Source organism: Geotrypetes seraphini, chromosome 19 (assembly GCF_902459505.1).
Source record: "Geotrypetes seraphini chromosome 19, aGeoSer1.1, whole genome shotgun sequence".
NCBI classification, from domain to species: domain Eukaryota; kingdom Metazoa; phylum Chordata; class Amphibia; order Gymnophiona; family Dermophiidae; genus Geotrypetes; species Geotrypetes seraphini.
In genome coordinates, this window is record NC_047102.1 from 36,877,369 (window position 1) to 36,904,384 (window position 27,016).

At 42.3% G+C, this 27,016-nt stretch overlaps 1 protein-coding gene and 1 long non-coding RNA gene across 4 annotated transcripts; one reads left to right on the plus strand and one right to left on the minus strand.

The window, feature by feature from the left end:
- Positions 1–1,017: 1,017 nt before the first annotated feature.
- Positions 1,018–25,473, plus strand: BEST1 (bestrophin 1). 3 transcript variants are annotated; one of them, XM_033927906.1, is made up of 10 exons: positions 1,018–1,573; positions 2,732–2,891; positions 5,571–5,665; positions 9,286–9,519; positions 14,301–14,455; positions 15,233–15,310; positions 15,736–15,888; positions 16,996–17,076; positions 22,981–23,132; positions 23,927–25,473. In XM_033927906.1, exons 2-10 carry the CDS (start codon positions 2,740–2,742, stop codon positions 25,107–25,109), a joined length of 2,283 nt encoding a protein of 760 aa, XP_033783797.1. In that variant the 5' UTR covers positions 1,018–1,573; positions 2,732–2,739; the 3' UTR covers positions 25,110–25,473. The 3 variants fall into 3 exon arrangements, with proteins under 3 accessions (XP_033783797.1, XP_033783796.1, XP_033783798.1); XM_033927907.1 differs by lacking the exon at positions 1,018–1,573 and adding an exon at positions 2,991–3,042 and having other exon boundaries at positions 2,777–2,891; XM_033927905.1 differs by lacking the exon at positions 1,018–1,573 and having other exon boundaries at positions 2,522–2,891.
- LOC117351982 lies at positions 11,977–24,800 on the minus strand. The gene is made up of 3 exons (XR_004537542.1): positions 24,404–24,800; positions 16,128–16,194; positions 11,977–13,394 (listed from the first exon to the last, which is right to left on the minus strand). It is a non-coding gene; the product is annotated as an uncharacterized LOC117351982 (long non-coding RNA).
- Positions 25,474–27,016: the final 1,543 nt, after the last annotated feature.

Genomic DNA, 27,016 nt, shown 5'->3' on the forward strand with positions numbered 1-27,016 from the left:
CCAGAGAGTGGTGGAAAACTGGAACGTTCTTCCAGAGCTGTTATAGGGGGAAACACCCTTCGGGGATTCAAGAAAAGGTTAGATAAGTTCATGCTGGACCAGAACATACGCAGGTAAGGCTAGACTCAAATAGGGCACTGGTCTTTGACCTAAGGGCCGCCGCTTGAGCGGACCGCTGGGCACGATGGACCTCTGGTCTGACCCAGCAATGGCAAATCTTATGTTCCTAGTTCAGTACAAATCTTCCCTTTCATTAATGGTGTGACATCCTCCCTGTTGCTATATAAGAACATAAGCATTGCCTCTGCCGAGTCAGACCATAGGTCCATCACGCCCAGCAGTCCGCTCCCGCGGTGGCCCCCCAGGTCAATGACCTGTAGTGATCTATTACTCTACTACTCTATTACTTTACAGCCTTCTGTACTGTATAGTAACCCTCTAATTACCCCATGGATCCCCTTTTCCTTCATGAACTCGTCCAATCCCCTTTTGAACCCCAAAGTCGTACTCTGCTCTACCACCTCCTCTGGAAGCGTATTCCAGGTGTCCACCACCCTCTGCATGAAGAAGAACTTCCTAGCATTTGTTCTGAACCTATCTCCCTTCAATTTTTTTGAGTGCCCTCTAGTTTTTGTTGCCCCTGCTAGGCTGAACTCCTGCCGACTCGTGCTAGTCCTTGGGGGTAGCTCCCATTTCAAAAGTGCCCCAAATCAGAACATTTCTAATTTTCTAACTCATGTTTATTACCATAGGAGTCCTAAGTTTGGGCTCTTCTTACCAGCTACCTGCAGTTATTAATAATGGTTTCTTTCCTACGGAAGTCTCAGCTGGGAATTCCTTATTACCTGAAATCACTTTATGTAAAAGGGTGTCTCAGAAGAGGCAACAATGCTGACAATCTTTTTCTTTTTAATTTTAATGAATTTCAATTTTTTTCATCACAAAAGATTAGCAATTTGAGAAACGTCCAAAGAAAATACAACAGGGAATATAATGAATCAGGAAAACTTACAAAATATTCTCCACAAACACTGACAATCTTTTTTGGAACTGGTACTAGACGATATAGTTTGTATTTTATTGCTTTTTGTTGGGTTGCATTGTGTTACATAAAATCCAGGCTTGTATACATTATGGACTCCAGAGAACCCTGGGAGATTGATTCCAAGCTGAGAGGCTTTTAATAGCTAACACTGAAAAGTAAAACAGAAAGATTTAAAAGAAACAAATTATTATCTTGTAGTCATGCTCCATAGTTTGTGCCAAGAGTTTTAAGCCATCCTCTCCACTCCCACCCCCAACACAATCGCTCTTTCCCATTTCATTCCAGTAAACAGACAGGGAGCTTACTGGGAAGATTATAACAGAGCGGAGCGAAGGCAACAGAGCTGCATTGTAATGGGGGCAGGATTATGGCATCAAGTGACTGGCTCTGCCTGAGCTGTTTGTAGGTTCCTTAGGAAAGGGTTCCACTGAAGAGAGAGTCTGAGCCGGCAAGGGGAGCACTGGGGAGAGAGGCTGCAACTGAGAAGTGTGCAGGGAGGGTGAGGCCGTTTCCCACCGTCCAGCGCCCGTGAGTATCTAAGCCACACTCTAAAAGGCTTATGCTGTTCTACCTGTCTGGTTTACCTGTTGCAGATTAGTTAAATGATTTTTATTTTTAGTTTCCATCAGGTTGGGCAAACTGGATGGACCATTCAGGTCTTTATCTGCCGTCATCTACTAGGTTACATTTACATAGAGCTTATAATCTAAGAATCATCATATGTCATTCATTTCTCTAATGCTATCCTTTCCTACAATCTTTTCTCGGTTTCACTCATTGCCTCTATTTCTTTACCACTGTTCGTGTTTCTCATCTCTGCTCTCGCTCTCCAGTGGATGGATCTTCTCTTCATCTTCATCACTGTTTGCTCTTCATAAACCTACTCATCACTCCCTTTATTATGCTCCCAGTGGAGGCAAAGGTGAATGAACAAGGCATAGGCGATAGCCCAGGATGACGTTACCTGAAACTGTTTAACTATGGGCTAGCATTTTTAGTGCATGCACCGGATTAGCGCGTGCTACCCGAAAAACTACCGCCTGCTCAAGAAGAGGCGGTAGCGGCGAGCGCGCCTGGCAACTTAGCACGCTCTATTCCGTGCGTTAAGACCCTAACGCACTTTTGTAAAAGGAGCCCTATGTCTGTTGGTGTATTCTTGAGATTTATTAGCTGATATTTGAAGAGAAGTTTACGCCCTCTTCTATCAAACTGCAATAGCAGTTTTTAGCGTGGGGAGCGGTGCTGAACGGCTCGCGCTGCTCCTGACGCTCATAGGAACTCAACGAGTTGTCCTCTCCACTCCACCTCACAATCGCGTACAGACGCAGGAAAGCGCTTGCGTGAGGTTACAGCAGTGAGGCGGGCAATGTTCCAGAACAATGGTAACAAACCGAGGGCCTCAAAATAGTACCTGGCGGGCTGTGACTTTAAGACCACTTCTCTATAGGAAACTTTCTAAATGAAATAATTATCTTCAGTTTCAGAGCTGCCACCCTTACTGCTTGAAAATGGAGTTGCCAGTGGATCAGTTATGTGGAACAGACAGATCTGTACTTTGGAGGAGGGTGTAATACAGAAAAAAACTGACTTATTTTCCTCATATATTGAAAACAATCTGCTCTTTGAAAATCCTTATGTCCTCTTTGTACACTGTGAGTGAGAAATGTGGCTTCTCGTTTTTTTCAGGTTCTGTGATGACTGTGACGTACACCAGCCGGGTGGCTAACGTTCGACTAGGGACCTTCTCCCAGTTGTTGTTGAGGTGGAAGGGGAGCATCTATAAACTCCTCTACCTTGAGTTCCTCATCTTTATCACCTTATACTTCAGCATTAGTCTCATCTACAGGTACCACAAGCGTCTTCTATGAAGACAAACCCTCCTCTCCTCTGATCTCTTTGTGTTGTTCCCCCTAATCTCTCTTTCTGTCTCTGTGCTCTATTACAGATACATATGTTATGAAAATGAATCTAATATCCAGGCTATAGACATCCTTCCAGTAAGTCTATTAGGCTGTATGATCATGGGATGCAGATTCTCTGAGTTGTTTAGTTACTCCATTCTTCAGGTTTTCCTGCTGGGTCCTTCAACTTGGCTCATGACTTTTAGTTGCCCTCAGGCACTGCCTGTCTTAACATTTCTTCTGTTAGATGGTTTTTTTTATATGTTTCGTTCTAATTTTATTATTTATTTTTATTATTTGGAAAGGGGAGACTTGGATTTAGCTGCCATCTTTTGCAGTAGTAGCTCAAGGCAAGTTAGATTCAGGTACGGTAGGTATTTTCCTGTCCCAGAAGGTCTTACAATTTTACACACATACACCCCCCCCCCTTTTATTATGAAGCCACGTTACCATTTTGGCGGTAAAAGTTCTGACACTCAGAGCTTTCACCGCTGTGGCCGGCCATAAAAAATGCTAATGTGACTTCATAAAAAGGGGAATTAGTTTGTACCTGAGGTGAAAGAGGGTTAAGTGACTTGCTCAAGATCACAAGGTAAAGCAGCTAGATTTGAACCTGGCTTCCTCAGTTCTCAGCCAAGAGCCCCCATTCCTGATCTAGCATAATGAAGCATAGAAAATGACTTCAAATATTTATTAACCACCTTTTCATGAAGAGATTCAGCCAAAGCAGTTTCACAATACACTGAACTGTAATCAGGTACTCTTAAGTATTTTCCCTGTCTGTCCCAGCAGGCTTACAATCTAACTGGAGCAATGGCGAGATTAAGGGGAAGATTCTCAAAACTTTGTGGTAAAATCTGACAGGCTGCTATTGCAGGCGTAAATATAACGTTTTGCAAAAGACGAATCACTCTCAAAAACCCGTGCATGCAAATGAGGTTCACAGAGGGTCGCTATATTTGCATGTATCGATCAGCACACAGGCATTAAAGACCCCAGCATTAAAGAACGACAGGAAGGATGCCCACTCCCTCCCACCACTGGAGTTCCCATCCCTCCAACACCCCTGGCCACTCCTTCCTGCTGCCGTTAATTCCCACCACTGACAGCCTGCGACACTCCCTCTCCCCCGCTGAGGATTCTCAGCCCCCAACAATCCCCCAGCAGGAGGGATGCCCATTCCCTCCTACTATCAGTGATGCCCCCCCTCCCCGACACCCCGTACCTCTCAGTTCAAGGCTGGCCAGAGGCATGCCTACTCTCTCCAGTTGGCAAGCCCACCTCTTCAAAATAGCAGGCCCTCTCCTCCAGGGTGCATCCTGGGATGTGCCAGGAAGGGGCCTAAGGCCCTGAAGAGATGAGATTTGTGTGGAGCCAGGGCTGGGGGGGGGGGGCAAAATGGGGCAGGGCTGTGGATAGAATGAGGCCAGGCCATGCATCTTTTTTGAACAAATATGGTAACCTTAGGCAAAGGAAAAGGGGCACTTGGTGCCTGGTGCACCCTCTCTATGTTAACCATTGACACCTCCATAAATTAACTTCTGGCTTTGTCGCCGACTGTGGCTTTGGAGATTCTTTTGCTTTATACACTATTTTTAGCTTTTATGCCTGACCAATTTGCTTCCTTCAGTTCTCAGCACGTATTTTCTGATTCTGAACATCTAGACAACTGAATTTATGGGAGTGGGAGTATAAGATACGTAAATGGTCCCTTAAGACCTAAGCCCTCCCAGAATTTGTTCCAAGCACTGTAAGTGTCATTATTGCTGAAGGTGAAGAGGAGGGTTACATAAAACTAAGGTTTGAATGCAATCAAGATCAATAGAATAGATCTGCTTAGGGTTACCATATGGCTCCAGAAAAAAAGAGGACGGATTGAGACATCTGGGTTTTACTTCCATTACTGTCACAAGAAGAGAAAACCCAAGATTTCCACAGGAGAAAAAGGACAACCCAAATAAACGAAATTGTGGAAATCCAATGTTCTTGATGCTTCTTTTATTCAGTTAATACTTTAAAATACAATGTCCATATTTGTCATTGGAGGACCCAACGCAGGCCATCGTCTTCCTCAAGGATCCGAGATATGAATAACACAACCGGCTTGACAAACCAAGCTAAGAATTGCCAGAGAGGCACAAAATCTGAGTCCTGGAGAAGCAGTGTGAGTATCGTTGACAAATGTGGACATTGTATTTTAAAGTATTAACTGAATAAAAGAAGCGTCAAAAACATTGGATTTCCACAATTTTGTTTATTTGGGTTTTATTTCCATTACTTTCACTGGATGTAAAACCCCGATGTCTCAATCAATCCTCCTTTTTCTGGAGCCATATGGTAACCTTAGCTCTGCTTAAAAACAAGTTTCTGAGGACAGGTCCATGTAACAATTACTGCCAGGAATGAGGAGTGAACCACAGGCAAGGGATCTCCTCTTCACGGTTTGCTTTTTATCTTCAGTTAACTCAGATTGGACACTGTTGGCTTGATGGTTCATTGGTCTGAATCAGCATGGTGCTTTTTAATGTAAAGGAGAGGAATCTCAAGTTTAGTTCTCTTTTTTTTGGGAGTATTTTAAAGGACACACCGGCTCTTGTTGACGCTTGCTTCTGTTTTCTCTTAAGGTTGCTTCTTAATGAACATCAACGGTCAAGCTTTGAGAAATTGGCGCTTTACTGTAATAACTATGCAGAGCTGATTCCAGTCTCCTTTGTGCTGGGTAAGAATTCAAGAGAATATACAAAACTGATTCATGCTACCAGTGAAAAAGAGGAAGACACTTGGCGGCCATCTTTGATTTGAGCAAAGAATCCATTTGGAATAAATGGATTTTGGAGAAAAACAAACAGATAATGGAAGACTGAAAAAGTGCAAAATGCAGGGTTATCGTTATGTACAAAAACCCAACAATACTGACTGATCATTCCTAGATTTTTAGTGTACTATTTTTTTAACAGTAGGCATAGGGTTACCACATGGCTCTAGAAAAAGGAGGATGGATTGAGACATCCAGGTTTTACTTCTATTGAAACCAATGAAAGTAAAACCCAGATGTTTCAATCCGTCCTCCTTTTTCTGGAGCCATATGGTAACCCTACAATAGGATTAAACCTATTCAATATGCATAAACATACCACTTAATGCGAACAGTGCCTCCACTAACATCAGTTTTTATAGAAAATAGACTCGGGAAAAAGGCCTCAGAATCGGAGCCTACGCAAAGTCTTACTCACAGACTGAAGGTGTCAGCGTAGTTTTTTTAGCTCCTTAGCTCAAGTCATTGGCCAAAAAACCCAAGAATATATTTTAAATATTTTTAAATAGTTTTTGTAAATATTTTTAAATACTTTAAATACTTTTAAATAGTTTTCAATAAATATTTTAAATAACTTAGTCTTAAATAAGTAGATGCAACTATTCCTCAGTAATGGAAAAACACCAGTAACTGAGCACTTATCTTGATCTTATGTATTGCCTCAGCTTTAGATGTTGCATTGTTTGCTGTGAAATTGCCGTTTCGTGGATACAGTATTTTACTCCACTGCTTCAGGGCCAACGGCAACAGCATTAGGCATCTATAACATAGTTAAATAAACAAGAAATTACTTATATAGTCATAGCAACTCATAGTTCAATAATAACAAAAGTAGAACTTACTATTCAAGCCACCAGACGTTTTTCAAACCGGGACAAAATGGCACCGGCAAACAATTTATATTAGCACAATAACGTGCTGACTAAGAGCGTTGTGAATACGTGCTGACGTCGTACTACCCGACATTAACCCTTAAGAGATACAGTATAAACTAGTTAGTCACCTCACTGTTTAATGAAAGATCTAAAAGGAAATTAGTAGAAATGCTGCCATTCTACCTGCTTATTTAGACCCTTTGGCGATAAGGATCCCAATCGATTAATCCATCGCTGTTTCCGTTGGGCTAAATATCGCTTAAAATTACCCCCTCTATTATTGCGGTACACAATCTCAATGACAATAGCTTTAAGGGTGAAGAAATCATGGCTTTTCTCAACGCAGTGTTTGGCTAGGGGAGCTCCTAGAACATGGTTCTTAATATTACTTTTGTGTTCATTCAATCTTATGTTGAATCTTCGGGATGTTTGCCCAACATAAATTAAATTACATGGACATTGTAGGATGTATACTACACCCTCCGATTTACAATTTGATGAATGTCTGAGTATATATTCCTTGTTGTCAGTAGGGCTACAAAACCTCTTATATTTAAAATATATTCTTGGATTTTTTGGCCAATGACTTGAGCTAAGGAGCTAAAAAAACTACGCTGACACCTTCAGTCTGTGAGTAAGACTTTGCGTAGGCTCCGATTCTGAGGCCTTTTTCCCGAGTCTATTTTCTATAAAAACTGATGTTAGTGGAGGCACTGTTCGCATTAAGTGGTATGTTTATGCATATTGAATAGGTTTAATCCTTCGGGTGATAATTTTTGAGTAACCCTACAATAGGGTAACTTTCATATGGATGAAGCAGTGCTCACAGAAATAGGCTTTTACAAATTTTTCCAAATGACATGGGGTAAATTCAAGCAAGAGTACCAAAAATTTAAGCACCCGGATAATGTGTGCTAAGCAGTGGCTTAGCCACAGGAGAAGAGCCTTAAGTAAGGTTACCAGATGTTCAGATTTACCCGGACATGCCCTTTTTAGAGGGATGGGCATCGGCACATGTGCGGATGCCCTCCCTGGCAAGATGAGCAGGAAGAGGGGGCGGGGCTTTGGGTGAAGCATGGGTGTAATGGGGCGGGGATAGGTGGAAAATCTGGTACCCTAGCCTTAGGGGCCTGGGTCCCCTCACCTTTGGCTGATGTAAGGAACAGTTTTCACCAACAATTAACACCAGCTGGTGTGAATGAAGCAATTTACTCCAACAAGTATCTTGGGTCTGTAATGACACATTGTGATATCTCAACTGAAATGTTGGTCCCATCACCTAACTCCCCCTCCAATCATTACAGACCCAAGATACTTGTTGGAGTAAACTGCTTCATTCACACCTATTGTTGGTGAAAACTGTTCTTAATCCAGACAGTTTTGTGCCCCTGAGGCAGCCCTTTTAGGCAAAACACATCTGGCAATGTTCCTGGGAACATTTTGAATAAACCTGACTTGAATCTCCTTACTGTATGACAATCTTTTTTTTATTTTTAAGGGCAGGGAGGGGGGATTAGGCGATGGGACCAATTTTTTTTTTTTTTTTTTTAGGGATTGCATTTCAATTGAAATATCACAATTTCTAGAATGGTTAGGGGATACAGGGAGAAACATATCCTTCTCCACTACGTCGCCTTTATCCACATGTTTATTCACACCTTCAAAGAAGTCAAGCAAATTGATGAGGCAAGACTGCCCTCGGCTGAACCCATTGTTTTGTCCAGCACTGAGGTCAGGTTTACCAGTCTGTAATTCCCTGGATCTCCCCTGGAACCCTTATTAAAAATTGGCCACCCTCCAATCTTCAGGTACTAAAGGGCGCTGAGGGGAGATGTAAGACCTAGCAGGTGGTGCAATGGGAGGAGCAGAGAGCATCAGAGTTGAGGAGCAAAATTACCAAGGGAGAGGGGGAGGGAGGGAGAAGGAGATGAAGATAGAAAGGGAAAAGAAGCTTTAACTTTTGGCCAGCCATCAGTTGAAAATTTGACTCAGTTAAGCATAGGACTGCCACTACCCCTCTTGAACACTCCTTTTTTTTGCTCACAACAGAGCCCTGTGCTGATGAACCAGCCCTGGGCCTGTATCCTCTTAGAGCCTACTTTCTCAACACATTTCATCAAATAAAGGCCATATCTGCTTACAATGTAGGCCCACCAAAGGCTACTTCCAGGCCAAGGCACACCCACGCCTAGCCTTAGGCGGGCCTAAGTGCCTCCCTAGGCTCCCGGAAGTGCCAACAATGTAGATGGCCTGCCTCGGGAGTTGGGTTTTTTTTTTTTTTTAAAACGTGCGTCCTGATTGGTTAGGTAGCAGTTGGCTGCTTACAATCGGGACACCATTTATAGAATTTGGCCCTTATAGTCCATAATTCAACCCATTGAAATCAGTGCTGCAGGCTTTATAATACATAAGGATGAGGCTGGCAGAAATCCAGGACAGGCCTAAAATCTCCTTCCTGGAAATGGATTACTTGGAAGCTCTGATCATGTTATATTTAGTCAGAGAACCTGATGGAAATTTGCACACATTTATCTGGAGTCCACAGAATGTATTATTTACTTCTTGTGTGTGTAAATATCTTACGGTATATTAACATGTATGAAATTCTCTTGCCATGCTGTCGACAAGGTTCCCTCTCCTTCTCTCCAGGTTTCTATGTTACCCTGGTGGTGTCGCGCTGGTGGGGGCAGTATGAGAGCGTTCCCTGGCCTGATCGCCTCATGTGCCTCATCTCCAGCAATGTCCACGGAAGTGATGAGTACGGATGCATTCTGAGGCGCACACTGATGCGCTATGTCAACCTATCTGGTGTGCTGATCCTGCGCTCTGTTAGTACAGCTGTCTTCAAGCGCTTCCCTACTATACAGCATCTGGTAACGGCAGGTAGGTACTGCTGCCACCCTATTTCTATAGTGCTACCAGCTACATGCAGCGCTGTACATTAAACACACAAGAGACAAAATCTTAAGTGGAATAGAACGGGTACAAGTGGATCAATTTTTCACTCCGTCACAAATTACAAAGACCAGGGGACACTCGATGAAGCTGCAGGGAAATACTTTTAAAACCAATAGGAGGAAATTTTTTTTCACTCAGAGAATCGTTAAGCTCTGGAACGCGTTGCCAGAGGTTGCGGTAAGAGCGGATAGCGTAGCTGGTTTTAAGAAAGGTTTGGACAAGTTCCAGGAGGAAAAATCCACATTCTGTTATTGAGAAAGACACGGGGGAAGCCACTGCTTGCCCTGGATCGGTAGCATGGAATATTGCTACTCCTTGGGTTTTGGCCAGGTACTTGTGACCTGGATTGGCCACCTTGAGAATGGGCTACTGGGCTTGATGGACCATTGGTCTGACCCAATAAGGCTATTCTTATATTCTTATGACAGTCCCTGCTCAAGAGCTTACACTCTAATCATGACAAACAGGACAAAAAGGGTGACTCTATATATACTGCTCAAGTAGGGATTTACAAAGGGAATGAAAGGCGGATAGGGTTGGGGCTATAGAGGGAATGACAAACAGATACAAGTGTTTTACAAGTGGGTTGGGTTCGGACTTAAACGCAGCATCAAAAAAGTGGGCTTTTAGCATGGATTTGTATACGGCCAGAGACAGAGCCTGACGGACTGTTCCAGGCATACAGCCCAGCAAGATAGAAGGAATGGAGTCGGGAGTTGGCAGTAGAGGAAAAGGGTACAGACAAGAGAGACTTACCCAATGAATGGAGTTCCCAGGGCGGAGTATAGGGAGAGATAAGAGACCAATCTTCTCTTTTGCAACCAATAGACACAAGAGAAATTTGCATTTGAATTTTGTTTTTCCGCCTGTTAGAGGCTGTAAATTTAAAAAACATCATTAATATCTTTTGTCATATCAAGCGGCATTATGGGGTAAGGATTTGGAACATCTGATTATGCTTTCTGGAATTCAGGAAACATTTAAAAACACGAAACACTTAGGTAGTTAACTGGCAAGGACTTTGTAATGAACCATTTAGATCTTTACAGTACTATTTTTAATTATCTGGTTATCTAATTTCATTAAAACTTTCTTCTTAATTGTCCTTTTTTAATTTTTGTAAACCGCATAGAACTTCACGGCCCTGCGGTATATAAACTGATTATTATTATTATTACTGAGGAGCTGCAGGGTGACTGCACTTCCCGTATATGTCCTTCACCATGGAGCACATGTAGAGTGCCGACCTGAGGAGGAAGATTCTGGCCTTCGAAATCTTGCCAAAAATTGTATTGTTAGTCCAATAAAAAAAAAGGAATCATCTTAGTTTCCTTTTTTGTTTGATTTCTATTCATTAATAATAATTTTTTTAAAAAATTCAGGCATTTCAAAAGAATGAACAGGCCCAGATTGCACCATCTTCACACTCGCCTGGAAGCCTGTTTAGATCAGGGGATTAAAACAGCACCTGTGCTTGGCATTTCCACAAGTATCTTAATCATCCACACAAAATGGGTGATGTGCTAAGGGTACATTCCGACAAAAATGAACCACATTGGTTCTCTTTGAAAATGAGCAGAAATTGCAGATACCAGAAGCACCTGTGTACTTCATGGCTGCTTGAGCTATTTGGAAACTGCCTCTGGAAGACTTCCACTAGAATAATTTCATTTATTTCAGGGCCAGATCTACAACTACAACATATTAAAGGCAGAGGGCCAGGCGTAGGAGGTTCCTCCCTCTTAAATCAGACAGCAGCAGAAGACGTCCCAGTTTTGGGATGTCTTCCAAATCTGGCACCCTTGGCATGTGCTTAAATCCAGACCTGACTTGCATTTTTCAATGAAATTAATGTACACTGTAAGATTATGAGTTCCTAGCAATTTAAAGCCATATATCAGCAATTTCCAAACTGCAGATTGTGACCACAAAATTCTTCTTTGGAGTTGAGATTACAGCAACATAAAAAAAGTGAGAGAGAGTGTTATCAGACTGTACAAACTAATTTCGCTAAGGAATTATTTAAGATTGTGAAAAAGCTTATAGTAACTCTGACAAAAAAAGACGTCCGTTCTGTTGTTAGTCAAGAATTTTCTATATTCTTTGTAGAGAAAATTAAAAAAATTATCAGTTGAATTTCCTATGTGTGAGACATCAATGTCCTTTGCGGGACATGACATTATATGGACAGAATAGCATGTTGGAAAGACAACAAATCAATTATTCAGAAACTGAACTGAGCAACATGCTCTTTGGATCCACGACCTATTGAAGAGTTATCTATTATGAAGGCGATGATTACACCTTCTATTATGTCTATAGTCTCTAGTTCATTGAGTTAAGGGGAAGTAAGTTCAAGTTCAAGTTCAAGTTCAATTTTATTTGATGAATCGCCTATAACACTTTCTAAGCGATGTACAATTTAAAACAACATATAAGATAACAAACAGTATTAAAAACAAAAATTCATAACGAAATTTTTAAAGAGCAAAAATTTATAACATACAGTGTTAGAACTTAAGGGGTTACAACACTAACTAGGTACATTAGGGAAAAAGGGGCACAGTTACAGTTTTCTCAATCTAAGATGGAAGAAACATTAATGGTAAACACATAGGGAAGGGGCAAAAAATATACCGGTAAGATTGAAAAAAGCCATAGTATGCCTTATGTTGAAACTACGTGTGTCTGGTAGCCAGTTAGAGCATTATTGGCCGATATCCTCCTTGAATTTCTTAGCGAAAATTCTTGAGCAGGTGGTACTTATTCAATTGCAGAGTTTTCTTGGAAAATATTCCATTTTGGGTGAATATCAGTTCGGGTTTTGACCGAAACACTCAACAAGAGCTGTTGTTGGTATCGTCTCTGAATCGGATTCATCTTCTGCATTTGACACGGTGCGCCATCAAATCCTGTTACTGAGATTACAATCATTGGGTATTGGTGCTAATGTGTTACGCTGGTTTACCTCCTTTATGCAAGAAAGGGCTTTTTGGGTTGAAGTGGGACAGCATCATTCTTCATGGTCGGAGTTATCAAGAGGTGTACCGCAGTGGTCAGACTTATCGGCTGTCCTTTTTAACATATATATGCTACCACTTTGTCAGGAGTTAAAAACATTGGGGGTGGATTACTATCTCTATGCCGATGATATTCAGTTTTCAATACCAGTACAGTTTGCGCTCAGATGCATTAGACAACCTAGAGAGCTCCTTTTGAGTGATTAAGGAATGGATGAATGACAATCAGTTAAAACAATATACAAAAAACAGAAACTTTATGCATTGGTTGTGAAAAACATCTTATAAAGTTCCCATCAGAAATAATCTTGGATAACACTATCATCCCAGTCTCTAGTCACTGTAAATATTTGGGAGTCATTTTGGATTCTACTTTATCCTTTAACCCCCAAATTAAAGCAACTGTATTGCATGGTAGATTGCGGGACTATCTTTCAGTGACAAATTTTTGGACTGTTCTTACTGCAGTAGTTACTCCTCATTTTGACTACTCCAATTCTCTTTATTTGGGTTTACCTAAATGTGTGACTCGGGCATTACAGTTAGCACAGAATGCCACTGCTCGTATGATTATGCATGCTTCTAAAGTTGAACATGTGTCACCTATGTTGAATGAGCTCCACTGGCTACCAATCACTAGTAGGATCGAATTTAAAGTTCTTTGTGTGATCTTCAAGGCCCTCAAAGATGATGACCCCTCCGTGGTTAGATCTTTGTTTCAAACACATCAACCAGCTAGGTCTTTACGTTCTGAGAACACTCTGTGTCTGGGGGTGCCATCTGTAAAAAAAATGTAAGGTTAGCAAGCTCTCGTCAGTTGATGTTAGCAGTGCAGGGAGTGATATTATGGAATGCTCTTCAAGTTGATGTGTGAAATGTTAATGATCTGGTTCAGTTTAGAAAGCAAGTGAAAATGATTTTATTCCAGAGACATTTTGGCTGATAAAGTCTTTAATCTTGTATTATGAGAACAGTCAAATAGTTTGACTGCTGAGATATTTTTAATCTGTGGAAGGTTGTGTTAGCCAAAGAAGGCTATTGATGTTATACAGTTGTATGATACGATTTGTGTGTTTGCATAGACATTACGTATGTTTTATAGTGTGGCTCGCTCAGAATAGTAGGATGTAGCGAGTAATACATTTTTAAATAAATAATAGAGTGCTGTAAGGGCTCAATGACACATGACGCTTACAGCAGCATTGTCAACCGTAACTAGAAGTCAGTGTAGTGTTGAGCAGTGAAAAAAAATGTAGGAATTTGTAGGGGTTGCAAGAATGTTTTACACGGTAAAATGGTGTTACAGGTGGAAAAGTTTAGCAAGCATTGAAGAAATGCCAAGTTCCCCAGTTCCAGGCTGGAGACTTTTTGTCCAGTCCTGGTTTTGAACTTCCATCCCAAAGCAGTGTGGGATTTGCAGTGCCTGATTTTGCCCACTGAAATCAGAGCTGCAAGTCCCATAATGCACCAGGATGGACTACTCAGAAATTCCGGACTGTCCCAAAATCTCCAGACTGAAGGGATTGAGGATCAAGATGGGCTTGCTTGCCTCAGGTGCTAAAATACTTAGCTATGGCTCTGAAAATGAGTGATCTGCACACCCAGGAGAGGAAAGTGGGAGGGCAGGATTGGGGATTCCTTTCATACCCTTTATTGCTCTTCTTCTCTGTTCTCTCCCATTTCTAGGGCTCATGACTCTGGATGAACAGAAGAAGTTTGAGAGTCTTATTTCCCCACATAATAAGTTCTGGATTCCGTGTGTCTGGTTTGCAAACCTAGCCGTCAAGGCTCGGAATGAGGGCAGGATTTCTGATAATGTGATATTACAGCTAATCCTGAATGTGAGTACTAAGATTTGGATCCAAGGCTGAGAGAATCCTGCGTTCATGCAGGTTTATGTGTGCATGAGCACACTGTGCCTTGTAGGTACCTCTTTTAATATGTTCCACTGTGATCCTCTGCCCTACCTCTCCATCAATTACCATTTTCAGATCACTGTCTCACTCTGCTCCTCGGAATTATCTTTGACTCTCCATCCTTAATCATACTAAATTTGAAAAGAAGTGGCTGACTTCAGTTTTCTTGCTTTCAAGGCCTTCACAAGCACCATATTGATTACTGGGCTGTCTGGTAGGCCATCAGCAGCATTGTGGTCCCTCTTTCCTTCAAAAGCACTTTCCTTCAAAAGTACTGCCTCTCCTGACTTCCCAACAGAATGACCAGTACTTTATGGGTGACCTTGGCACCTCCTACCTCCAATGACATCACAGGGGTGCATTCTCTTTGCCTTTTTGGAATACTGGGTCTCCAATAAGCTAACAGCAACACTGACCAGGTACTTCTTCTCTTTACCCTTGTTTTTACACCCTCATCCCAACTCAACTTGGCCACTTCAAAAGCCCAAAGCACAGCCCCCTACAGAGCCCAGCTAATGTGGATATCAAGGGAGACGCACTTTTCTTCCCTCTGGCTGTGGAAGTTAGATTAGAGGTGTAGTCATTGACGGAATCCTGGATAGTGATGGAACTGAGGGATTAAAGTATGAATATATTCATGTTAGTGTGGGAGGGAGTCGAGTCACAGACTTCATATTCTCAGTGTGCTGCATTCACTTGCAGGAGCTGAACCTCTTACGCAGTCAGTGTGGGAGACTCTATGGATACGATTGGATTAGCGTACCTCTGGTGTACACACAGGTGAGATTTCTGTGAATAAACCATCCCTTAGCCTTTTCCATTGCACTTGGAGATGTGAAGCGTACTAACAGAAAAATACAGGACTGAGAACAATGAGGATGTATAACTGTTCTTGGAGTGAAAGTTAAAAAAAAATCAAAAAATCAAAGGCAACCAAATTAGATAAGGGTGACTAAAATGTCCATGATTCTGTGGAAACAGTGAACTTGGCCAGATCGTTATTAAAAAATTGATTTTTCTCTAAATCATGGTACAACCACATCTAAGCAATGTACAATAAAATAAAATATTACGAGATAGATAAAAATAGAAAAGAACTCTATAAATTAAATGTAAAGATAGAATGGACCTAAAAAAAAAACCCACACTCAACAAATATGTTAGCATCTAACTCCTTTGCACCGTGCCCTGCCTGCTTATTTCAGGTGGTCACCATTGCAGTCTATAGTTTCTTCCTGGCTTGTCTGATTGGCCGACAGTTCCTGGACCCAGTGAAAAAATACCCAGGCCACGAACTGGACCTCTATGTGCCTGCCTTCACCTTACTGCAATTCTTCTTTTATGCAGGATGGTTAAAGGTGAGTTAAGAAACAACAGTTCAGCTCTCAGAAAATTCCAGGTTAACATCTAGAACTTTATGCAAGTCTCCCCATCATCCATAACTCACTGGCTACTCCTTCCTGTCTTCTGTCCATTCTTCTTCCTTCCTAAATTAGAGGAGTGCTTCTTTTCATCTCTTCCAACTTCATCTAGTAACATACAAATAGTACTTCATGCCACTGTCTCCACCAAAGACCCATTTAGCATAGTTACTCACTTGTGGCAGGTGTTATCCGAGGGCAGCAGGCAGATATTCTCACATGTAGGTGATGTCACCCATGAGCCTGAAACGAACAGTGCAAAAGTGTACTATCACTTTAAAAATCTCAATACTGCCTATATACTGCACATGCGCGAGTGCCTTCCTGACTGACATTGACTTGCGGGACCTTCAGTTCAGCAACAAAGTTAAGAAGCCAACTAGAGGAGATGGGAGGGTTATGAAAACATCTGCCTGCTGCCCTTGGATAACACCTACTACAGGTGAGTTACTATCCGAGGACAAGCAGGCAGCATATTCTTACATGTGGGACTCTCTAGCTGCCAGTATCTGAGAAGAGGGTTATTGACAACTGCCATGAGCCTGCCAACCCTAAAAGGGCTGGCGGTACATTGGCATCTAAGTAGAAAATAAATTTTGTAGAACCGCTTGGCCAATCTGACTATTCCATCTGGAATGATTCTCCAAATAATAGTGAGATGTGAAGGGATGACTAGTTGTTGAGGTGTATCGATAGTACTCTTAGTTTACTAAACTGAAATTATAGAATTATATTTATTAAAAAAAAGAAAAAGCAATTTAATAGATTCTGAAGAGCCAACTTTTTGTTGGGAATTTCAAACCACTAGATCGATAATGATTGAGAACTTTCCTCATTTCTAGATTGACAATTTTATACTTTTTATGCTTACAGTAATTTTGATGGCTTTTTGGCTCTTCAGTGACATGAACATATGCCATCACACTGCCCTAGGCCTAGAATTTGCCTTCTTTGAACCTTCACACTATAGTTTCAGTATGGCACTGGAAAGATGTATACACTACATTTGCCTGTGATGTCCTGATCTACCTGCTTTCCACATAGGTAGCTGAGCAGCTCATCAATCCATTTGGAGAAGATGATGATGACTTTGAAACCAACTGGCTGATTGACAGGAACCTTCAGGTAATGGTGTATGATAGCTACCGCTTTTCATTATTTATTTAAAAATTTATATCCCATATATCCAACAATTCTTTGCGGGTCATAAATAAACATACATACCGTATATACTCAAATATAAGTCGAGACCCCCATAGGAGGAAAAAAAAAAAATAATAATAAAATGGTTGACTCAAATATAAGATGGGCTTAATATTCAAGTGCCCTGCCTGGATATGCACCCAGTGCCCCCTCCCTCACTCCCTCCCCTACCAGGCTCTGCACCCAGCCCCTTTCCTTCCCTCCCTACCAGGCTCTGCACCCTGCCCTCCCCTCCCAATGCCTTGCAAGCCTCCACTGGGCCTGCCGCAGGACCAGGTGGTCCAGGATATGAAGGATCCTCCATCTCCTATCCCAGCTGAATCCACCCTCCACCCCCACACCTCCAGCTTCCTTCTGCCGCCTGTGCTTGCCAAAATTGGACATCCACACCTCCCTCTCACCTACCCCATGTACCTTTCGGGTACCATGTGGCCAGCCGGTGCATAGAGCAGGAGTGATCTTCCTGCTCTCCTGCTCTGTTTGAGGCTGATGGCTGAGTCCACCTCCCCCTCATTTCTTCTGGGTCCCTGATAGCCAGCCGGTGCACAGAGCAGGAACAATCTTCTTGCTCCATTCGAAGCTGTTGGTTAATTGGCTGCGAGTTCTCGTGGGAGAACAGAAAGATCACTCCTGCTCTGTGCAAGAGGGCGGTGTGGATGTCCAATTTCAGTAAGCACAGGAAGCAGAAGGAATTCCTCCTGTGCCGCCCACCGCAAGGCCACCGAGGAGTTGGGGGTGCGTGGGGGAGGTAAAGGAGTTGGATTCAGCTGGGATGGGAGACGGGTCTTGCGGCGGGCCCTGTGGAGACCTGCAATAGGTCCGGGAGGGGGGCAGGTAGGCGATGGCCCAAATATAAGCTGAGACTCCTATTTTTGGCCCAAAAATCTCGGCGTATATTTGAGTGTATACAGTAATAAAATTTTACAAATACAGTGTAAAAACAAAACAGTGTAAATAATCTTTTATAAAAACCGGCAAATAATAACAGAAAACAATAGCAAAATGGATCCATCTATTGATAATCACAAATAAAAACTAAATTTAACTCTCTGCCTATCATGCATAAATATGTTCAAATAAGATATTTTTTAACATTTTTCTAAATTGCAAAATACTGGATGCTTTGCCTCATTTCCAACAACAGCAGGTTCCAGCTAATCGGTCCCTGAACTGGCAACATAGTCTTCCACATCCCTGATAACTTAACCAAACTGAGAGGCGGAACATGCAAACAAAACTTATCCGCCGATCGTAAAACTCGTGTCGGCTAATAAACATGCAACATCATCCTGCAACAATCTGAAGATCAGTGTTCTCCCTAGCGTCTTTTAGCCGGGCGCTCCACCCCGCTAATTTAGGTGACGCACTTCCCACCAGACAGTGAATGTGAATGGGCTGCAAAGTAAAAGATATTTCAAATACAATGGTGCCATTGGTGGAAACAATAAAAAAAAGGCAATGAATGCACTGGCTCCCCGCGCTAAAAACTGCGATAGCAGTTTGGATAGAATAGTTTATCACATGGACAAATTAAGATGTAAACAACTTGATAGGCATTGCAATCAGATGACTGATGTATATTGAAGTTTCAAGTTTTATTAAAATTTTGATGTATCGCAATATCATTAATTCAAAGCGATTTACAATTAAAAACGGATTCTTAATTATTAACTAAAACCAACACAAACGGACCTGGCGTACCAATACATAAGGGAAGTAGGGAGAACTACAATAAGTATAGTAAAGATTACATACAAGGAAAAAACAAATGGAGGGTAAGAAAATTTAAAAATAATTATAAAAGTATGTGGATCTGTGAAGGAATCAATAAATACCACATGTTTGCATACAGAGTAGCAACCACAGGCTCGTTGGCCAGTGTGTGCAGGTAGCTGAGTGTCTGAGCCAGGTAAAATAGATGGCATCAAGATTTCACATAGATTCTTGTTTCTCGTATGGGTAATAGTAAGCCTCGCCTTTAAAGCATGAATGGCGACCAGGCAACATCAACAATATTTTATATAGGGAAGAAAAGAGACTCAGTTATCAGCTTAATACCCTTCACTATTATGGTCTGAATGCTGATATTTATTATATTGCCTTTTTTAAACAATTAAACATTACATATTATAACTGTTTTTTTAAACATTTATTTATTTAATACATCTTTTTTTCACTTGCAGTCCATTCGTTGTCCTTTGCGATGGTTTCCACCAGATGGCGTCATTGTAATTGAAATACTGTATCTTTTACTTTGCAGCCCATTCATCAGCCATTGTCTTTTTATACTATCTCCACTATTATTATCCAGTATTTCCTATTACACATATAGATATCTTTCCAGTAGTTTCAGCTTATTTTAGTTTTATTTTTACTTTCTCACCCACAATTTGTCTACAACTTGATTTTTGTATTTTGCTATGTAGATGTGGGTGTTTTCTGGGTTCATAGACAACCCCGCGAAAGACAAAGGCACGCGCCGACAACTGAGCGCAAGACGGAGGTGCGCGCCGAAGAAAATTAGTTTTTAGGGGATCCGATGGGGGGTTTTGTTGGGGAGCCCCCCCAGTTTAATTAATAGAGATCGCGCGGCGTTATGGGGGGTTGTAACCGTCCACATTTTACTGTAAACTTAACTTTTTCCCTAAAAACAGGGAAAAAGTGAAGTTTTCAGTAAAATGTGGGGGGTTACAAACCCCCCACAACGTCCCCACAATGCGGCGCGATCTCTATTAAGTAAAGTGGGGGGGTTCCCCCCACGCCCCCCCCGTCGGAGTACTAAAAACAGTAATTTTGTGTGGCGCGCCCCCCCACGCTGCGCTCAATTGTCTGGGCGCGCCTTTGTCCCGGTGCGCTTTTGACCTGACACCGTTTTCTGTATTGCCTCGCACTCACTAACCCTCTCTTCTATTAAACTGCGCTAGCAGTTTGTAGCGTGGTGAGCTGCGCTGAATGGCCGGCACTGCTCCAGTCCAGACACTCATATAAACTCTATCAGCGTCGGGAGCAGCGCGGGCCATTTAGCGTGGCTCTCTGCGCTAAAAACTGCGAGTGCAGTTTGATAGAAGAGACCCCAAGTCATTGCGATTTGTGTGTGTGATAGAGGAAATATAAATTCCACTTGATAAAAGCGTCACTTTACCTGCAAAGGACTGCATAGCTCACATCGATAACTCAGCTTTTTTGATATGAAAAGTGGAAGACTTGAAGTTCCATCTCAGGTCTTTTGGTACAGCTCTCATTCCTCCTCTGTCTGACAGCTGTGACTCTGGGCAACGGCCAGGGATAGATTTCCGATGGGTATTCTGTATCTAGAGGTGTCTTTTGCCATGCTTTCTCCTGTGCAGGCTTTAACCTGAACTATGGTTAATCGGAGGGGGTTCCCCACCCCCTTTATTTGGTTTTAGAATTTTAATTTGTGAACCCCTTTGACTTCTATTACAAATAAGTTCAGAATAAACTATAACTCTGAACTGTACAGGACTCACAGGGTCCACTAGCTCTAGCAACTGATGAAAGCAGATAAAAAGCTCTAATAGGAGGGAGAGCTCATATCATGCTGGGAGGAATAAAGATTTGAGCAGGAAGAGAAGGCAGTCAAAAATCAGCTTAGGGGAAAGTGAGATGTGAATGAAACCTCCCCCCCCCCCCCCAACACATTAATGGTCTCTATTAATGGACCTCGCTCCTGCCCTGCAACATCACTAGTGCCAAGACCCTCTCTCACACACACAGAGTTCTTCCAAAGCATCTCCTCCTATTCTAGTATACTTGCTCTGCCAACGCACATCCTTTCTGCTCTGCTTTTCCAGTTCTGAGACCCTCAAACAAAGAGATCCCTCTGCCAATGCATCTCACTCCTTCCCTAGTACGGAGACCCTCATACACAGAGCTCTGCCAATGCACCTCATTCCTGCCCTGCAGCACCCTCTCTACTGCCTTCAGCTACCTATTCCATTTATTCTCTACCTGTATCATTTAATTTGTCATACTTGTGTATCACATTCTTACAACTTCTAGATGTGTGATGGTCACATGAGACTGCTGAAAATCTGCTTTCCAGCTATCTGTATTGTGTTCATGCTGTTATGACTATCAGGGGGACACTTGCATAGGGCTCTGAAGATCTGTTCTTCAGCTGTTTGTGCTGTATACAAACTGTGTGCATCTTATTAGAAAATTCTCAGGAGGAAATCGAATACCAAGGAACATTGGTTATTTCACTGTTTTTTGAGCAGGACCTGAATTTAATTATGAAGGCCTTTTTTTGATTTCCCCATAGTCTTTTTATGGGACAAAAAATTTGAAGTTTCCCAGATGTTACTAAAATAACAGGACCGCAGAAAATTGTTTCTAATTATGAGGGAAGAAGCTGTAAAAATGGGAGCAAATTTCTTGTTATCCTATCCATGTAAATGTCAGATAAAATATGTATTTGTTGAGCCAGAGCAGCTTCGAACCTTTTTGGATGCAAAAAAATTAATGCAATAGTATTAGAGCTGTAAAGAAAAGCAGGCCGGTTTATACCACGTTAAGCTTTACTTGTGTGATGTCTTCTACTGTGAGCTGAGCCCTGCCACCTGCCTGGCGGGCCCCTGGCTAAGCACCATCTGGTGACCCCCGCTCAGGGCCAGGTGAGTCGCAGGCTGAGCCCCCGCAAGATCGCCACCTGCAGGGCCCAAGAGCTGGAGAACCACTGCATGTACTGCGTGCCGTGCAAGATGCCCGTCTGCTACCAATGCCTGGAGTTGGGCAAACATTCCAGGGGCCATGTGGAAGCTGCACAAGGCGAGTGCACGTAATTAGTGCCGGAGGGGTGCGGCAGCAACCAACACAATCCATGCATTGGCACTCCACACGGGCAGGCCACCTTGAGGGATGGCAGGATGGGCAAGCTGCAAGCATAGAGAGGCTAAATAAATAAATAGCTTAGCCCGCACTGAAAGGCTACCCTGTGTTCATTTGGTTGATTTTGCGGGCACGGTGGGGGTGGAGAGCAGTGCTGCATGCTGCAAGCTTCCTTGAGTACTTATCAGCTTGTGGGGGAGATTGAGAGGGGACATGATCGAAACATTCAAGGTACTGAAGGGGATAGACTTAGCAGATAAGGACAGGTTGTTCACCTTCTCCAAGGTAGGGAGACCGAGAGGAAGTAAGGAAGTTCTCAGTGGTAGAAAACTGGAAAGCTCTTACAGAGTCTGTCATAGGGGAAAACACCCTCCAGGGATTCAAGATAAAGTTAGACAAGTTCCTGGTGAACAAGAGCATACGCAGGTAGGGCTAGTCTCAGGGCGCCGGTCTTTTACCAGAGGGCCGCCGCTTCAGCAGACTGACCCAGCAGCGGCAATTCTTATGTTCCTTATGTTCTCTTCTAGGAAGGAATTAAAAATTAAATTATTTGAAAAAAAAAAAAAAAACCAAAACTTGAACTTTTTAAATGTTTGTATACTTCACTGAATGTATAGCGTCCATTCTTATGTTAAATTTGATGTTTTTTTCAATTGTCTATATGTATCACTGAATGTTCAGTGTTCTTTTTATGTAAACCGCTCAGAACTTATGGCAGGGCAGTATATTAGAATAAAGTTTATTATTAAGTAGAGAAAAACCACCTAAGCAGACTAGGGCAGGTGAAATACCAAGAAGCACCATATTGTCCTCCTGAAAAAAAAGAAGGCAATTCTTCATGGCTGATGCCACCTGCAGACTTAACACAATACCGCTTCCAGAGTTTCCACAAGGAGAGAATCAGCATCTTGACAGGGTAGAAGCAAGCAGGGTGAAGGGAATTAAAAGATCCATGAATTAGGAATCTTTCTGCCACAGGTGTCCCTTCTTGCTGTGGATGAAATGCACCAGGATCTTCCAACTCTGGAAAAGGATCTGTACTGGAATGAGTCGTATCCCCAACCGCCCTATACTGCTGCCACTGTAGAATCCAAGAAGCCTTCCTTCCTCGGCTCAACTTTTGACATCAGGTATGCAGCATCAATCGAGCATGACACTGATACAAAATATTATACACGGTAGCATATATACACAAAAATAGTTTAATACAAAAAATGCATCTTGAACATATCAGGTTTTCTACTTTAGAGATGGCACAGTAACTTAAAGGGAATGTGGGTTCAAATCCCATCAAGTCTTCCATTGCCTAAGCTTGAGATGCCACAGAAACAGGGGTGGTCTGTGGAGGATATAAAGGAATGTTGGACCATGTGAAAATCATTGTAGGGCCTCATTTGCAAAGACCAAAAAACATAAGTCACGCGGTGGGCTATTCAAGTTTAATGATTTGATATACCACCTTATCATTTAGAAGCAAAGTCCAAAACTCCAGGAGGAAGCATCTTATCATGCAACAGTGACATTTATTGCTAGACTTAGATCCTATGAGTATAGGGTTACAGAGGGAATCCTAATAAATGTTCCTAATAAATCCTAATAAAAGCCCCACCCTCCAATGTAGGTGGGGTTGGGTGGAATTTATCAGAATGAGAGCGAGAGTTGGAAAATTGTCTGTGTGTCCTAGTAATATGTTTTTATTAAATTTATTGTAAACCACCTAGGTGTAATGATAGACAGTATATCAAATAAATAATAAGCTTGAAACCAATGACCGGAAACTGGGACAAATTTCCCGACCATATAGAGGGTTCAGGGCAAAAATAAGCCAGCCCTGGTTCTGATAAAGCTAAAAATATTTGTAAGATGTGATACTTAGATGAAAGAGATGTTTGAACCATTTATATGCCACTACTCTCTCTTGCAGCATGCAAAAAGAAGAGATGGAGTTCCAACCACTACAACAAATTAACAAACACGCGGAAGCAAACCACTCACCATTTCTAGGGCACTTCAGCCGCCTCCTGGGAGCCCAGTCTCCCAATCTTTCTAGGTCCAGCTCCCGAATGAACCTCCTCCTCAGGAGAAGAAATGGGACATTATCCCACGTTCCTCACTCCCTCTACAAAGATGTAGTTAATGGTGGCTTAGACAAACCCGGGAGCACTGGCTCCACTATTAAGCCATCTTATGTATCTCAGCAAGGACATTATAAACAGGTAGGTTTTGGTTTGCCCGACCGGTACAATAATGTAGATGTTGAAATGCAGGAGTTAGATGCCTTCCTCTCAACCCCATATTATGAAAGACCAGGGTTCTACAGTGCCCCACAGACACCAATTAACTCTATCCCAATGGGCTTTCCCCACTGGCGCTATGGAAGGAAGAAGACACCCACACTCACCAGTATTTCAAGAGACAACGCCTTCGCTCAGACCCCAATCAGGATGAATGACATGGACATAAGTCAGAGCTCGCCATCTTCTGGAACAAAAGAACATTTTGTTTATCCAATTGAAAGGGACAAAATACAAAACACATTGGTTACAACAATGGAAGAGAAAAAACACCAAATTCTAGAGGTACCTCCCCAACCTACCATCAGCCCTAGACTGCTCTCCAAATCATTAGAAAACTCTAGGTCCCCCTCCAGTGTTAAGCTGTCTGTAAGGAGGGGGAGCCAGGGCCATCAGCATAGGGCACTGGTCCTGGAGAACCCTGCTTTCACCCCAAACCAGGAACTATCCAGCTGCATCCACACACCTGTAATGAAAACACCAAGCAACAGCCCTGTCTTTTCATTCTCCTTCACTCCCGTGACATCCCCACTGCTAACGAGGTCGCGAGGAGGGAACACAAGCTCTGGGTCTTTATCAAGCCCAGATGCTTTATCTATCTACCCCGGCCAAGGTGGTGGAGAAATGCCTGGGACACCAAAAGTCACTATCATTGGGAACAGCAGCCATAGAGAGCAGAGAGGCATAGAATGCCCCTCACCTAAAGGTTCTGGTACCTCTCTTCTAGATGGAGACTTTCATGGCCTGATGGAAGTGATCATGGAGGCTGGAGAGAATATACCTGATGAAGGAAAGCTAGATAAATACATTTAAGAGCTTACCCAAACCCCTTATGCTACAAACCAGTATTGAAATAAGATTGACACTCCTACTCAAACAGGTCTGATTTTCAAGATGTAATTTATAAATATTCATTGTTGTTGCTTGCATACATGTGGTACAGAAAAGGTTATTGTTAAAGTCTTCATACCCTTGTACATTGACATGCTGCTGTCTAAAAAATGCAATTTAGAAATGCATAAAAATATTTTTTCACAGATCAACATATTCCACTTTAATGTGAAAGAACAATCTAATATAATAAAATGGTAGGCCACGCATGCGCACTAAAAAAAACGTGTTCCCTGATCCGTCGCGAAAACACGATTGCGCATGCGCGGGTTTTACGTCACCACTTGCTCGCGGCGGCTTTCAAATAAAAAAAAAAAATTACACAGCTGCAGCGGGAGAGAATGCCTTGGAGGGAAGGAGGAAGGTATGCCAGACCAAGGCAAAAGGAAGGAGGAGATGGAGAGAGGCCATATGGGAGAGAAAGAGAGAGATAGAAAGAGAAGAGAGGGCAGTGAATGGAAGGGGCAACATAGAGGGTGAACAGTATTCTAGCACCCGTTAATGTAACGGGCTTAAAGACTAGTTATATATAATCAAAAAAATAATTATGAATAAGAAACACATAAAACATTAGAAATCTGAACAACACCACAGTGTTACAAGAAGACACAGCCTGCACTGTCAGAAGGGGCCACCTAAACTAGGGATCCCCTAGAATTTTTTTTTAATTCAGTCTTTAAGTTTTAACATGTTACAGAATAAACAAATATCATACCATGTATTCATACTTACATTAGGAAATTATCAGTAACACATCAATATCTTATTCCCCCATCCCTCCCTTACCCAAACCCCACCCACCTTTACCCCTCTCTCCTTTCTATTCACACTATCACACGTGCTTTTCGACAAAACCCTCTAAAGGGCTCCACACATCCTTAAATCCAAACTTTTTCAGCTAAGTTAGCTTCATATCTATAAAAGACACATTGTCTCCCACCAAAAATGATAATTTAGAAGTGTGAAGTCTTTCCAGTTCTTAGCTATTGATTGCAATGCCTCTCCAGTATCAGAAAGTTTATTTTTACTGTCAGTAAAGTTGCTGAAGTTGACATGATCAGTATGTATCATTCATAACCAAACATTGAAACAGTTGGAAGTATCATTCTATTCCTTCAGTTAGGATGTAGTAGATAGACAGGTTGTTCACCCTCTCCCAGGTAGAGAGAATGAGGGCACTCTCTAAAGTTAAGGGGATAGATTCCGTACAAACGTAAGGAAGTTCTTCACGCAGAGTTGTGGAACACTGGAATGCTCTTCCGGAGGCTGTTATAGGGGGAAAACTCCCTCCAGGAATTCAAGACAAAGTTAAACAAGTTCCTGCTGAACCAGATCTTACGCAGGTAGGGCTGGACTCAGTGCACAGGAGCAGACTGCAGGGCACAATGGACCACTGGTCTGACCCAGCAGAGCCAATTCTTATGTTTTTGTTAATAACCTCATTTCATACATTTACATGTCAGAGTCTGCCAGGAAGCCCAGAAAAGACCATGTATGCCCTTTTGAGAAGGGGCCAGCTAAATCTGTTCCACACTAAACTAACTGGAACAGATTTAGCAACCCTCATTAAAGGCACAGTGGGTTTTGAGACTCTTCCCCTAGGTCCCTTTTCCCATGTCAGTTATCAAATAGGCCTGGCTCTATTGAAGTTGTCTGCTGCATTCTGTGCTCATACCTGGCACCTTTGAAGCACACCAATAAACTGATCAAGAATTAATCTTCCCCTCCCAGGTATGGTGCTGTGGCATGCAGACAAAACAAAGTCAACCCTAAGGCAAAGTTTCTTTTTGGTACTCAAGGTTTCTGCTGTACTATGGGGCAAGGGAAAC